The following is a 16,211-nucleotide window of genomic DNA, read 5'->3' on the forward strand; positions in this document are numbered from 1 at the left end:
AAAAAAAATACAAAACCCTACCATCTATTTAGAGGGAAAAAAAGCTAAAAGTGTGGTACGGGGACGAGCTGTGAAACAGTCACACCGGGGTTGGGCTCACCTCAGCCTGGCCTGACATCAGCCGACCCGGGGCTCCCAGATGTAGGCAGGGCTCCTGGTCGGAACCAGGGGCTCCAGGTGAGAACGGCACCCTGTCCCGGCCTGGCCCGGCACAGGCAGCTGTGTGGCTGTGCAGCTGCCACATCGCTACCTTTGCACAGGGAAATTTGAGGGCGCCCATCTTTGGGCTTGTGTGACATTTATTTTGCTGCCTCGATTTCTACCTGAGTAGTCCGTGGGACTGCGTTCACCTGCCTAGTGACCCACAGAGGATGGGAAGCAAGTTCAGCCTCACAGAGCACCTGAGGGATTGCACGGTGCAGTCACACTCATGGGCTCGGCCTCGCTACTGTGCCTGCTGCCTGGGGTTTAGTGAAAGCCAAGCACTGTTTGTTCCTTTACTGCTTTGCTTCTGGTGTTTTTATTGAATCCAGAAGGGAATTGAGTAATAGTGCCTATGTAAAAGAGAAAACACAAAGGGTAGTCTGAGTGCTTCCAGTTGAAATACATTTACAAAGTGTACTGATGCAAGAAGCAGGCTTCTGACTGAGCTGGGTTCTGGTGAGAAAAAAACAGTATAGCCAAGGGGATAAGCAAGCAAGCCTGTGTCTTAATTGGACAGAATTAAAACTGAAACCACCATCTCTACAGAGCGATCTTGGTAGAGCTTCTTCAGCCTTTCCAGATTTATGTTCAGTATGCAGTGTAACAATCTGTTAAGACTTCATAGAAGTTTATTTGTTGGATTAGTCCGTGTAATTTCTTTGTATACAGTGGTGTTCCATTAGAACTTTCTGACATGGAATTTTGAAGATGGCTATTACATTGCAAGGTAACATCTCCTCTTGCAAACTGATTATGTGAACATAGAACTTGCGCAGGGACTGGCAACCTTATGTATAGTACCTTATGTGCTATTTCACAACAGCAGGATTGCTGTGTGTTACTTTCGCTTGGATGCCTGTAACATTACTTAGGTTCTGTGAATTAAGTCTTCATGAGGTTGCAGCCAACAAAATAATAATTCCTGTGGATCATTTGGGAAATGCAAAATTGTAGTCCCAATGAAATGTAACCATAGAATTTCTGTCCACTTTAGTGAGCCCAGTGTTTTACCACAGATGAAGAGAACAAGATGGCTGCTCCTGACCTAAAACTGCTATAGAAGCTGCAGCACTCGTACACTGGGTTTGCAATTCTGTATCTCAGCACTTTCCTTGATGAGATTAATAGAAGTCTTCATCAACAGGCACCAGCTGTACACAGCTGACCAACAGGAACTGGTAGCATGTAATGGGCTTCAGCAGAATGAACACTTGTTCCTAACCTTAGGAAGCCATTTGAAAGTAGCAGTATTGATTGAGGTCATGATGTTATGCTCCCAGGGGGTTTTACACAATGATATCTGTTATTTCAACACAAGAGGTCGGGAAAGTAAAACTAGGGATTAAGCTGGTTATATCAAGAACTTTCAGCTGATGCAATTGAACATCATTTCATCAGTCACTCATGAACTTACATATGAGATGTAAATCTACAGGATAAATAAATAATTATGAAACATTAAATAAGCCACCTAATCCTTCATCTCCATAAATCGAGCAATGACTGAAGTGTATTTTATTCCCAATAAAAGAATGTGTTTTGCTTATTTTTGCAAAATTATATTGACTTACTTAAAACCTAGTCACTTTTCATCTCCTGAGTAATGTGGGAGAACTGTGAGCCAGTCTGGAAAGAAAACAGTGAAAAAATCCCACTGGAACTAGTATAACAATTGTCTTCTTGTATTGGTACACCAGCATTTTGGCGTGGAATGCAGCTTAATTTGTCCAAACTGGTGCTGACCATGGAATATATATTCTGACATTTGTTTAAGATACTTGCTGTATTTTTTAAAAATAATGACTCTTTATGGCAAGGCTGTTCTTTATAAAATCCTTCTTTTGTTCCCAAGATACATACCAACAGAAAGGTCACACTTGAAAAGGCTGTTATGCATACTTGAACAACAGTAACAAGAAGTTCTAAGATCTAAATTGGGCAGTGATTAAATAGACATCAAATCTACAAAATCTATACAACATACATAGAACAGAAGGTTATGCTGGCTGACCTAAGCGGCCACTTGAACTCAACTCTCCCATAAAAATCAACTCTGTATTATCACCCAAAAGAAAAACATGTGAAAGCGCTTAGAACCAGTTATGTTTAATCCTCTGTCCACAGCTATTACAACTACACCAGGCTGCTATCTGGTTACACCATCATCATCTTGATCAAGTGTTGTGTAAGTGTACTCAACAGTGTTACAGTCTGTAAAGAAGCAAAAAACAAACAAACAAAAAACAAAAAAAACAAAAACACCAACAAAAACAACAAAAAAAAACCCTCAACCAACCAAGTAGCCAAATAAAATAACTGCTTGACACACCAGTAACTGCAGTAGCTCTTTGAATATTCAGTTCTATGAGTCTAGTTCTCAAATGTGTCAATTTCTAAGCAATTATTGCTATTTTTATTGCAACATGGAAGAAATAGTTGGGAAACAAAAATGCTTTAATCTAGTGGGTGCTCACTGCAGTTTGGTAATAAATTATTGGATTTATTGCTACATCTGCAGGATGAAGTTATCCTTCCTGAATATGGTGGAGGACACCAACCAAAATGAAGACAATCTCAGTAGACAGAAAAATAATTCAACAAGGAAGTCTAAACCAGAATACCTTAGCAGTATGGCAAGGCACATGATAATGACTGTGTCTGAATCGAGATCACAGAACTGTAAGCAAGTCTAACAGCATGCATGTGGTCACTCATGCTCCCTACTTACATAGGTTTATTTACATCCAGTGGATAGAAAGTCCTACAGAATGTTTAAGGATGCAATTAAGCAAATCTCAGTGAAATCAAGGCAACTTCTTATATTGAAAGCTGAATCTATGTGCAAACTTAATTGCATGGTAAAGTATGAAATAAAGGTTGCTCAATAACACCCTTCCACCTCAGCAGGTCTCAGCAGGCTCAGCCTGAGCTCGGCAGCAGCATGACCTCAACACCAAGTGCAACCAACACTGGGTTTGGAGGCTGCCACTGGAAGAAGGGGAGAGGCAGCAGAAATGAAGCTGACTCCAAAATGATATAGCTCTACTGGACTGGAACTTCAGAAAAATTACTAAAAAAGACTAACATAAAAAAACAAACAAACAAACAAACAAACAAAACCAACAAAGTATAACTTGGCAAACAAAACATTTGCACAGGCAGCCAAAGGCAAACACAGCAGGGAATGCTTCGAAACCAAAGTGGGAAGGTGAGCTTTGAGCTCGTCTGCAGTCTGAGAATGACAACTCTGATAGCAGCATGTATTGCTTCCTGGCAGCAGTCAGAGTGAGCACAGCACTCCCACCAAGCTGCAAGTTGGCATCAGAGCCAACCAGGATAGATCCTGCCTTGCAATTCTTTGTAGCACGGCCAGGAAGGGAATTAGCCTTCACTCTTGCCGTAAGGCTTATAGTTATTACATCTAAAATTTAGTGCTAAATATGCAAATATTATACTATAGTTGTAGTTTGCAATCTACCTTTGCACTGATTTAGAAGTATTTAAGGAGGCAATAATCCTTTTTGTAAAGATCTTTATTAACACAGCTATTTAGCCGTAATGTAGTATTTTTTAAAATCTAGTTCTCTAATTTAGGTACATTCTGGCTCTGAAATGGTATGTTTAGCAACTTGAAAATGGAGTAACAGCTGAACTTTTGTAAGTCAGTATTGACACATATATACGGAAATTTAGCTCAAGTAATTGCTCTGTGTCTACAAAAGCCTGTCCAGAATGGTATCATTTTACTGTTACTCCATGCAAACACCATTCCTGCTCAAACAAATTAGTTCAGCTTCTCCTCCCAGCCAAAAAAAAAAAAGTGAAAATACAATTTTCAAACAAAATTTACAGCTGACCATTTCTGAGTAATTACAAGAATGACAGTATTAACAGACTTCAAATATCTCTGTTATATTATTCTGCCAGGTGAATTTCAGCTGCCTTGTCTTTTTTTTCCTTTTTTTTTTTTTGTTGTTGTTGTTGTTCAATAAGCTTCTAAGCCTACTCAATGTGAAAAGAAATTAAAATCCTCACCACATCACGGCTTCAGAACCAACTCAGAAGAGAACCTTAAGATAAGAATTGAATGAATTCCTCCAAAGTATGTTTGCTAAATATTAATAAAAATAATCTAACATGCATGCAGATATAGCACCCAGATCCTCTAGGATTTCATTTGCATGACGCTCAGTTTTAATGCATAAGTTGCCAGCAACTCAAATGAGGGGTTTATATGCACAGCTTAAGCACTATTGTAATCTTTTATAAAAGAACATTAGCATTTTCTTTTGCAAATAGATAGTTATTGGCACTCGCTAAGGCACTGGTTTATCTTGTACCAACAGCAAAATTTATATAAAACCACCCAAAATTGTGACAATTAATGATATTTGCAGTTGTTCACCTTCTTCCTTTCAATTGTTTGTTCAGTTTTCCCAAGGAGGTGGAAATTACATCAGAGATAGATCTACCACATGGGCTATGGCAACTACTAGCACTTACTGTTGTAGCTTCATGACAAGACAACCCCTCCCCCCATATTCCCAAAGATAAATTTCATCTGTGAGGTTAACAATGACGTGAACACAAAAAGATACGGATTATGTAAGCCTTCATTGTGTGTCTGGAGTACATATGCAAAGTAAGAGCTAAAATATGAGCGCCTATAACAATTTATTAGAGGTAGACTGATATTCTCTTACTTTAAAAACACAGTTAGCTCTCACTGTTCAAGCTAGTAGTCCTTCACTAGATAGCCTAGTCCTACTATAATTAGTATTTCATAAGCAAAACCTTACAAAAGGCAACTAACTGCCTCCGCAATACATACCTGGGATGATAAAAGTTACATCACTTAAAACAGACAAAGGTGGGAATACTTGCTTATAACTAAGTTAACTAATAACTGAGTTAAGCACAGTTCTTTTTTTCTTCTCTCCTTTAGAGGAGAGTGGTTGTTTCCTACCCACAGTAAGGGTGGCAGGAAATGGCAGAGAAAGGAGACATGCTGAAATAGCTGTTGAGGTTCCCTGTCCCAATGGGAAGGAGAAACTTCCAAGCTGCCTATCCATATGAAAGCCTCTGGATCTGTAGACTAGGGCCCAGGTCTTTCAGAGGATGATGCTGACCACCTGTATCACTTACTACGAAGCATTATATACCAATTTGATTTTGCAAAGCTCAATTTGATACTGCCAGACCTTAGTGGAATTTTCAAAGAAAAAATTGTTATACATCACAGCACTGTAAGGAAGCACAGTACAAACAACATCCTTCAGTAAATGTTATCTATGGATTTTATGAAGGATTTTATGAAGGTAAAAATCTTTGCTTCTGTTTAAAAACCTAAACTCAATTTACATTCATGTTTTGAGTGGGTAAATTAGAAACATGGATTTGTAAGAAAATGCATCAGTGAAGGAGAAATCCAAGATCTAGCACCATGCTGTTCATGCAACACGTTAAGTTTTAATGTGTAAACACAAGAAAAAAAAGAAACCACTCACTTTGACAACTACAAAGCAAAATAATTTTCTAAGGGAAGTAACTATCCTTGAAATGAAAGTTACTTTTATCCCATTTAATTGTATGCTGTTACCATTTAAGTCCTGCTCTAGAACATTTAGTTTAATCATGCTGTCTTGCACATACGTGACGGACATGTCATTATAGGAGCTTTTTTTTTTGGTGCTAATTGCTTTATTTACATAATTTCCTTCCACTGTATTAATGACTATGTGGTACTGCTTTGTGAAAGACTATATCTTACCCTTAGCTTTAAACAGGAGGACTTGATGTTATCTCAGACAACACTAAACAAGCTGCCACGAAAGAGAGGTTGATGTGGCAGATACTACAGCTCAGTATTTTAATGGATGAACCTCAAATTTTAGGACGAGAAGCATGTGTCTACATGTTGTAGGACTTCAGGACTTCAATAGACTACAGTAAAATCAAATAGTTGGGAAATAATGTATTCTGTTATTACCAAGTTTACTGTACTGGGTTCCCTCAGAGTGTCTTTTTGTATACACTGAATTTGGTCAAGGACATCACTGATTAGGAAACAAGATAACAATCTCTTAGAGGGCAACAATCTCTTTGAAATTGTTACCCTTTGATAAGGACAACAAGGCTTGTGAAGGGTCTACACAAAAGTCTTATGAGGAGCAGCTGAGGGAACTGGGATTGCTCAGTCTGGAGAACAGGTGGCTCAGGGGAGTTGTTATTGCTCTCTACCACTCCCAGAAAGAAGGCTATGGCGTGGTGGGGGTCAGCCTCTTTTCCCAGGTAACTACCATCAGGATAAGAGGGAATGGCCTTAAGTTGTGTCAAATGAGGTTCAAATTAGATATTAGGAAGAATTTCTTCTCAGAAAGAGTGGTTTGGCATTGGAACAGGCTGCCTAAGGAAGCAGTGGAGTCACCATTCCTGGAGGTGTTTAAAGGAAATGATAGATGTAGTACTCAGGGACATGGTTTAGTGGGCAATATTGGTGGCAGGGGAACACATCTTAGAGATCTTTCAGAGAGATCTTAGAGATCTTTTCTAACCTTAGTGATTCTACAATTCTATAATCAGAGTCTGCACTTCTATTCCCAAGGTACTACCTGGAAAACTCGTATTCTTAAATACACCAAAATAAAAAAAGACCAGATTTTTAGTCAATCCCAAATTAATGCTCAGCAACATCGACCAGATAGCAATAATGTTTGGTATATTGCAAGATAAAAATCAGTTAAGTTAGACTGCTAAATGTCAGTTTTTGAACTACTTAGTATTTATGTTTAGCTACTTCAAGGAAAAAAATAAACAGCACAGATACCAAAGTTTAGACTTAAAATCTCCATACTGTCCTTTGTCAGGTAAAAAGGTGAAAATGAAATAATCCATCTTCCTTTAAAAATAACGCAAGTAAAATCAAGTATAGAAAGCACATCAAGAAACAAACTGTACAATCTCTGAACTGCACTGTTTATTTTGCTGCTTGAAACCTAAGTGACAGTATGCCACTAATTATGGGGTTTCTTCTAAACCTTTACTACACTGCAGGTACAGAAATATACGGACACATTTTTGGAGAACTGACATTTTTCAAAATGCAGCAAACATTTCAATTTATACATGAGAAAAGGAAGTGTTCAAAAGGGTATGCATTTCAAGTTATTGCAGGTTATTTCTGTGAGAATTTCTGCAAGTAAAACATGTTTTAAATTTAACCAACAGTAATGTGTCAGTGTATTTAAAATCATGACAAAAATCTCTCTGGTCATTAACTGCCCTTTGACAAATTACTAGGATGTTGCATGTTTAGGGCAAGATGTCAATACAGCATAAATCCCGTGGCATTTTGGTTTTCTTCTGGAGATTAAAGCTGTTTTTTTCTTGGGATAAATGCAGCAGCAAAACACAAACCAGCTGATCAAAAAAGCACTTCTGCCATAACTCCAATAATTTCAGGGCACACCAACCGACAGTAGTTTTGCCATTCCCAGTTCTTTTAAGGTTTACATCACTGCACTGTTGCCTTAAGTACGTTTGTAAAAGCTTGTTTTCTGTTAGGCCAGTTTGCTGACTACAGCCTGGTTGAGAGAATTTAGTTGGTTGGTCCATTTATCTAACGCAGTATACCGTGCACCACCTCTCTTCTGATGATCCAGTTCTAGGAGCTGGTTGACTTGATCAATTCGGCCATGTATAGTGCTAGAAGGGAACAAACAAATAGCTGTAGTCACTAATGCACATAGCAATAGGAGCTAACAATAATCAAGAGGTAAAGAGAGAGAGCTTCTTACATAAGAGGGAGACGCTGCCTATTTAGTTGTCATTACGGCTAGGAAAGCAAATTAAGTCACTGAGCAATTAATTCATTGGACAACCTGCCTAGCCATATAAAGTTCTTTTGGCTCACAAATTACAAATATACTTCGCTTGTAAACCAAGCAAACTAGTAAAGTCAGCATCATTCATCATTACCTTTTGGCTTAAGAGTTAAACAGTATTGTTATAAAGCACAGAAATACTGTTTTATTGCTTCTTATATACTTTGATTATTTTAAAAGTCAGTAAACAAGAAAAAGAATACATACTTATCCAATATGCACTGCACAAGCAAGCTTTCCACATCAGCTACATCTATGTTTAATTCCTAAAAAAAAAAAAAGAAAGAAAAAAAAAGAAATGCCATTGTGTTGGTATTCTGTTTTGCAACATTAAATCCTTCCAGTGTTTATTTGCATATATATAATTTGGTTAGATTTCTGTTTCTTACTGTTTGAAAAAAATAATTCACTAGTGATCTGTCAAGCAAAAGATCTCCAGCCAAAATAAACATGGCCAACAATCTAGAGATCAGTAACCTCTCAGAAAAGGCAGAAGAGGATAAAGAAAAAATTTTGGAAGCTTCAGAACAGTTCCTTCGTTGAGAGTATTTAAAATAAATACTTTTTGTTTGTTTTGTTTTAGATTTTGTTCTTTAGAGGTTAGAGAATGAAATCAATAGTTCCAGTCTTATAATTTACTCTGTTACCACAGTTCTCTAACTTTCACTAAAGATATTTGAAAATTATCTTGAACCAGAGAGATTAAAACTTGGATTTTTATATCCATACAATTTCATAATTATGCAAATCTAACATTTTATATTTCTCTTCAGAAATGTTCTTTTCTACACCAAGTAGAATACAGTTATTGTGTACCATAGAAATATATCATAGTGCACATATAAAAAGCATTGGGAAGATGCCTAAAATTTACACTTTCACACTGCCAAGCTGCCAGCAATACATCAGTATGACAGCACAGTTTACATTATATTTTAGATGTTCTATTCCTGGATACACTGTATTTAAGTGCTTTTATTCATAATTAATCATTTACTTAAGCAAATACAAGGCACCACTGACACATACCTTAGAAATAAAAGGAATATGTATTCTTGTGTAAGGCTTAATTAATTTTATAAGCACTTGTGTTCTGATGTTTCGCAAAAGCTCTGTAAGAAAAAGCAAAAGTATGATAATATCAGTACCTATTAAATGAAGATACAATGAAAAAAGAAGGCCTAAATACTGTGATGTAGGTGGTAGGTCGCAGGAAAACACAGCAAAATAAAGATCCTTTTTTCTCAGGGGGCAGCATGGCAATACATAACTCTAGGATGGATAGAAAAAGCTGAAAATTCTTTAAAAAGAGAGCAATTATATTCCTTGGTAAAAACTTGAATTATTCAAACTAGCTGTATGTCTGCCACTCTAATTTATGGCTGTATTGTTTACGTTGTACTAAAGTAAAAAGAGGCAAGCTTAAGGCTCTGAAATGGAAGCCTGCATACATTTAACTTCATGAGTAACATTCATATTTTAAGACAAAGGTCAGAGCTTTTTTTTTTTTTTTACAATGAGGAACAGAAAAATGATAAAACATAGCCTGTATGAAGTGGCTGATTGTGGATAGGTATGATACCACAGTCAATGTTAAAGAAAATTTGTATAAAATGAAAGCAGGAATTATCATTGTAAATTAACAGAAGCTAGATGGATCCTTACCTAACTGGTAACACAAGGACTTTTTATATGATGTTACTGAACACGTTTCTCAATAAAACAGAAAATATTAAAACAACAACAAAAGGTACATAAACTCTGTAACTATGAACATGCAGTCCATATCACTACGGACCGAAAAAAATGAATATCTTTTTTCCTGTGTATCACTAGCAGACTTCATGGAAGGGGTGAAACTCAAATTCCCTCCAGTCCTTGTATTCAATTGTCCTCCTTTTTTTGCCTTCCAGTTCTGTTAGACTCCTTCCTTAGGCATTCATTTCCCTTATCTCACTGAGTTTCCCTACAAGACTTTGAAGTACACCAGTAGCCTGTACATAACAGCAGTAGAGGTGTTATATTTAGTTTCCTCTGCTGTTTGCCATGTTCTCTTCTACATACAAGAAGAGCAAGAAAACCAGGTCTTTGGATTTAACTTTTTCTCTCAAGCAGGTATCCAGCTAATTGATCTGGCAATGCCAGAATTAGTCCTACTCTTGATGAAAACAGCAGTTAGTTGAGACTGGACACTATGTTCCAGGGGAGAGACTTTTAAAAATCTCAGATACGTGGCAAATGCAGAGGGTAACTTTTTTTTATCATGTTAATGAAACTGACAGTCATGTGCTAGTGCACTTCGTTTTTTTTTAAATATAGATAACTATAAATTCAACCATTGTTTTCAACATACACGTGGATGCACGTTGATCCTGATCAATATCAAGCTTGGAAAGGAATTGTCTATTGAGTAGCGATAACAATGAATTCTCATTCTGTCGAAGAAAAAGTAAACCATAAAAGTTTACCAAGAAATAATTAAAAAAAAAAAAGAAAAAGTGAAATAAAGACCTCGCAAAAATAAAACCTTTCCTAATAAGTGGTTTCCCTTTAACCTTGAAGGGAAGGTCATCCACTAGATGTTGGTCTGTGGATTTGTTTTTCTTAGAAATACTTTCCTTCCAAATTACTAGTAAATAGTCGTTATTTCTGAGTAAGGTCGACTTACTAGAAAAAGTAAGAGAATAAATAATTTTAAAATTTTAAAAACCTAACGGACTACCTATTAAAGGTAACGTTCCTATTTACTTTAATTTAAAAAAAAAAAAAAAAAAAAAGTATTAATCATTGGTGAAAAATAACTACATTCAGAATCTTTATAAGGAAAAAAATATTTCAAGATGAAATGCTCCAGAAATGACCTTTCTCTATTTTCAGTTTTTGTTAGCATTTACAAAACTTCACTAAGAACATTTAGTTCTTCTGTAAGTGTACTCTGTTTTCCAAATCGTTATACTTGAAAACAAAATAAACAGAAAACCCTAAAGCCTAAAACCAGCCAATTTTGGACAATATAATTACTTGAAATTTGGCTTAATGAATCCTTATATTATATAAAACCACCACCAACAACAAAATAAGTAAAGAGATTCCAGGTTTTTTTGTTTTGGGTTTTTTTTTGGTTTAGGTTTTTTTTTTTAATTTCTTCCTAGAATGTCTTCATTAAATTGAATTATAAAAATACTGGAAGATAGAAGAAATGCCTGACTTATCAGAACTAATCATCACTAATTTTTGGCATATTACTGTTTAGATTCTTACGTATAGTGAATAGTTAGTTTAATTGCTAAATCTTGTTATCCAAGAAAAGGTTACAAAAACAATGTGGATTCAGACACCAATTATTGTTCAGTAGAGGCATCTCAGCATCATTTAAAGGTAGGAGTTGTAACCACTGAAACAACATTTTTCTTGGAACATAATCATCTTACAATTCAAATCTGTCATCTTTTCTAAAGGAACAGTCAGTTGCAACTGGGACTACCCACTGAAACAATGAAACTTAGTTAATTAAGCTACGGGCTGGCAGTATTGAGCCTGAAAGACAAACTGATCAATACAGGCTTTCAATTTCTGCTTGAGATCTACACCAAACATTTTATGAACAAATTCTAATTTGCATTTATGGTCTCCGTACGTTTTCAAATGGTAAGAATTGACCAAAAAAGTCACCCCTTATTATCATTAAAAGGAACAACATAAAGACCAGTGATATTCAAGGTGGAACTTCAGGAGTTTATGAAGAGTCATGAGTGGACTGGACTGTACCACATGAAACCAGTAACTGCACTTCAAAATTAAATGGTATCTCGGTTAAGCATATTCTATTGCTTACTTCAAAAGTCTCTTTTTACCATATGTAACACATTCAAGTTACCAATGTAGAGTACAAGAAGAATTAAAAACATAATTGCAGTGCTTGGAAATGATTTTTATCTTCTGCACATTTCTTATCTTAATTGCATTATTAAGTTTATAAAAGCAGTTATACTCAAATGTCAAGATAAAAGATAAAAATTAGGAATATGAATAAAATCAGTTTGGGTAAGGCCATCTGGAGTTCCTTCTGTCTCAAACTCACACGAAACTATGAAAGCAAAATAGAAAAGACATGTCTGAAGTGGAATTAATGGAAACATTCCCTTAATGAATTGCCAGACCATTTACTTATCATTATGTCAATAATGGATGAATATCCTCACTTTCAGAAACTATTTATATGCATACACTGGTGCAGCACCACAGCAATAGCACAGCAAGGTGATATGAGACTGTGTATTTCAAAACGTGAGCAAGCATTACTTCTTACAGTAAAGGTGGAAAGCTTTCCTATGTGGTGCTTTCTTTTTTTTTTATTTGATAAGGCAAAGAGCAGATGGAACAAGTTAGCTTCATGTAGCACAGTATACAAAGGCTGCCTCAGTTCAATTTATTTTCTGTGATGATGTCAATACCCTGAAAGTTCTCAGTTGGCAGCTGTCTCTAAGAGGTAAAGAGGCATGCTTTTGATCTTCATGTGTATTCAAAGGATGCCGGAGAACACCTGAAAAATTCATTTCATATTCCTAAATTATGAATGTCCTTTAGTAATCACGAAACATCCAAGCATCCACTTATTCTACTGGCTTTAGTGTGAGATGTCAATCACCTCAGTTTATCACAAAGTCAGCCAAGTCTGGAATTCAAGTCACAGCACTAGGCAACAAAGCTTTAAGGGAATTTACCACTGCAGAAAAAAACTCAACTTAGCAGAAGACAACAGCATGTTTCCATATCCCTACCTGGTACAGTACAGATATCTAGGTATGTCATGGCAAACAAAAGTTGCTTAAAAAAAAAAAAAAGAAAAAAGAAAAATAATAATAATAATAATCACAACCACAACCAACCAACCTACAAGTACTTGCCCAATAACTGTTATAAAGTGTTAGCTGTGCAAAGAAAAGCCACCACTTACAAAATTATTCCATTGCTGTCTGGATACTACGGTATTTTGTTTCTTTTCTCTGGAAAAATTAAAATCTTACCTTACTAAATTCGTCATTGCTAGAATCTCTGGATCATTTTTGTATGGTTTAGCCTACACAGAACAGAAAGCAAAACATGGATGTTCAGATTTTAAATATTTTTTTCCACTGTCGTCTTTTGGATAATATTCCTATAAAGTCAGAAAAGAAAAAAAAAAAGACAAAAAGAAAAAAAGAGGCAATAAACCTAAATGATTTAATCACATCTCTTGAAGTACCTCCTGAGAATCAAACGGATTTATTCCAGACTTCATCAGCATGTTTGCCAAGACCAAGTATTTTAAGCAAGTGGTTCTTCTGGGGCTCCCTGATTCATCATAATTCTTGAATGCTTCAAAAAAATCAGTATGTGCCTTTTCAAACTCTCCTTCTCTTAAGTGCATTTTGCCTCCACATTCTGAAAAGAAAACAGAGATGAAAAGAAAAAGGAACACTCTGTGCTTGTTGCTGACTGCAGTAATTGTACTCAAGAGTTCCCCACTATTTCTAAATAGATTACTGAAATATTTTCAGGAGTCTTTTCATTCTCCAAAAAATCACTAGAAAAAAAACCCAAACACTAGAGCCTTCACATAAAGCTTTGCCATTTGAACAAACCTCTTCTAAAGCAGAAAAATACAAAACCAACCCACTCCACCAATCTAAAAGAACCCTAATCCTCACAGCCAGTAATTATTTTAATCTTATGTTAAAATATTATAAAAATTGAATTTATTTTGACTTTAAAGATAACGTACTTCCTGTATTTCTGGAATTTTCTCAATATGTTGAGCAAAACTGTACAGAAAAATTGAGAAACATTTCATTTCCCTTCATCTCTGAAGTACCCACTACTGCCAGAGTGCCTGCACAACAGAAAGGGAGAAGGCACACCAGCACTGTGGAGAAAGTTGTTTTTCTTTTTTTCAAAGACACACAGAACAATTTCACTGTAATTCACCTTTACTGATAGTACCACTTTCAAACACATCTTCAAGTTCTTCAGCTTCTGACAAATCTTAGTGGGGCAAGGCACTGCACAAATTTACAATAGACTATAGACTACAGAAATAGCAATCTGCCAAGCCCTGTGCCTTTGTCCTTTGTTGTCTGCCATCAGTTCAAACAGATCAGGTCTTTTCTATGTTCTTCTATTGCTTCACTCCTACCCTCTATGTAGCCAACTGTCCCGCCTGGCTGAGCAGTGCATCTGGTGCTTGGGCACTAGAGCAGCAAAGCTGGAAGTCCTACAGAAGGCAAACATTAAACTAGACCGTAGTCACAGCACTTGTAGTCCTTTATTCCCCATCAGGTGTGCCTGCCTACCAACTTACAGGATCCCTTTTCTTTCTAGTTCAAACTGAGAAAATACTAATTATCAGATTTTCATTACACTAATCTGCAACAAGTTAAATGAAAGATTCACTTGCCTCTGATAACTCCCATGATCAGTGGATGAGGAATAGCTGACTTGATGTGCAATGACTGTTCGTATAGTGCTTTAAGTTTTTTGTTATTTTTCTGTGCTGTATACATTTGAATTTCCAAAGCATAAATTTCCAATAGTTGAGTACCTTTTTTTAGATCATCTTCCCCATCATCAGTCTAGGATAGATTAAGTAATAAATAATGTGAAGTTTTCAGAGAACAGCAATTTCAATTTTATACTAATAGAAAACTCATTAGCAAATACTATCAGTAATTTTCTGTCACAAAGATTTGCCTAGAAATACTGATATGAATACATATATAAAAAAAACCTAATACTGAAGGAAGTTAGAGTTGGCCTAATTCCAATGCTTTTGCTTTATTAAAAGGCAGTATTTTTGTTTAACTGTTTTTCTTATCGCAAATTAGTTCCCAAGTTTTGCTCTTCATTCTTTTCCTCTTAAAAAAAAAAAAAAAAACAAAAAAAAAAACAAACAGACAAAGAAACCACAACACTCACTTCAGTATACAAATGCAATGAGTGATATAAATAAATAAATTCTTCTACTGCCTATAACAGAACCATTTAACAGACATTTATAACCTATTTTCCAGGCTACAGAAAGAAAAGGGGACAAACAGGCAGAGCAGGCTGCATGGCTGTCTTTATTTTTTCCCCCTTCCAAATCAGAAAGTCGCTGCTGTAGTTTCATACTGCAGTGAAATTCGTTTGGAATCTTCACTATATTTGAAACTAAACGTCTATGGTTTTAGATTATTCCTATGTGCTTCTCCTTACACCTGACTAAAATGAAATTTAATCAATAGTGGTTGTGAATTGCTTTTTAAAAATCATCCTTACGTAAAGAATAAAACATTTTTCTGACTTTTAGTTAATGTTATTGAACAGGTAAGAAATACTGCGCTTGTTCTCATTTGCTTTCTCTGTACTAAAAAAGCTCAGCAACACATCTCAAATGCCAACAAAAGATATATACAAAAAAAAAAAAAATATAAAATAAATTCAATGCTGTTTACCAAGCTACAGTGATTAGAGTATAAAGGTACCTGGCACGACTGATGCAGCTGGCGTAAAATCTTTTGTAACTTCCCATATTCTTCTCGTTCTAAATATAATTTGCCAAGCTGTAATAAAAAAAGTTAAAGTACTAAGATCTATTAAGATTTCATAGTTATTGTATAAGTTTAGCTGAGGGTGTCACAAAGAAAAGCAAAAAAAAAATGAATTACTTATTTTACCTTTGTATTTGTCTTAAACCACAATCTATCGTTCTTAGCATCTTTCAGAGCTTCAAGTGTTGTTTCATAGAATTCCTGAAGCAAATCCATCTGACATAAAAAATCAGAATTCTATAATTGTAAACAGCAAATTTGTACCTGTTAATAAAGTTAATCTGAGCAAACTAAAACTGCATGCTTGAACTTCAAAATAAGAAAGATCTGCATCTTACTGAATTGTAAAGAGCTTCTTAAATAACAAAACTAAGTCAACTTGCTTTCATTATTTCAAATAAATAACATTAGGAAGTATTCACATTTCAAAATTTGCAGTCATCTTTCATACCAGATGAAAGTGAAAGCTGCCTTACAGAAACCCATCTTATATAACCAAGCAATATAAATTCTTACATTGTGTAGCAGAAGACAAACAGTAACAGCCATTGCCACT

At 35.7% G+C, this 16,211-nt stretch overlaps 1 protein-coding gene across 1 annotated transcript in view; it reads right to left on the reverse strand.

The window, feature by feature from the left end:
* Positions 1-7,158: 7,158 nt before the first annotated feature.
* COPS2 (COP9 signalosome subunit 2) overlaps positions 7,159-16,211 on the reverse strand; it is a 16,222-nt gene continuing 7,169 nt past the window's right edge. Inside the window, exons 5-12 of the mRNA XM_010717513.2 lie at positions 15,782-15,871; positions 15,590-15,667; positions 14,524-14,698; positions 13,333-13,511; positions 13,120-13,167; positions 9,117-9,359; positions 8,295-8,353; positions 7,159-7,908 (exon numbers count right to left, since the gene is read on the reverse strand). Of these exons, the coding sequence (XP_010715815.2) occupies positions 7,764-7,908; positions 8,295-8,353; positions 9,117-9,359; positions 13,120-13,167; positions 13,333-13,511; positions 14,524-14,698; positions 15,590-15,667; positions 15,782-15,871 (1,017 nt within the window). The 3' untranslated portion in view covers positions 7,159-7,763. The remainder of the gene's footprint in view (positions 7,909-8,294; positions 8,354-9,116; positions 9,360-13,119; positions 13,168-13,332; positions 13,512-14,523; positions 14,699-15,589; positions 15,668-15,781; positions 15,872-16,211) is intronic.

The sequence above is a fragment of the Meleagris gallopavo genome, chromosome 12, assembly GCF_000146605.3.
Source record: "Meleagris gallopavo isolate NT-WF06-2002-E0010 breed Aviagen turkey brand Nicholas breeding stock chromosome 12, Turkey_5.1, whole genome shotgun sequence".
NCBI classification, from domain to species: Eukaryota; Metazoa; Chordata; class Aves; order Galliformes; family Phasianidae; genus Meleagris; species Meleagris gallopavo.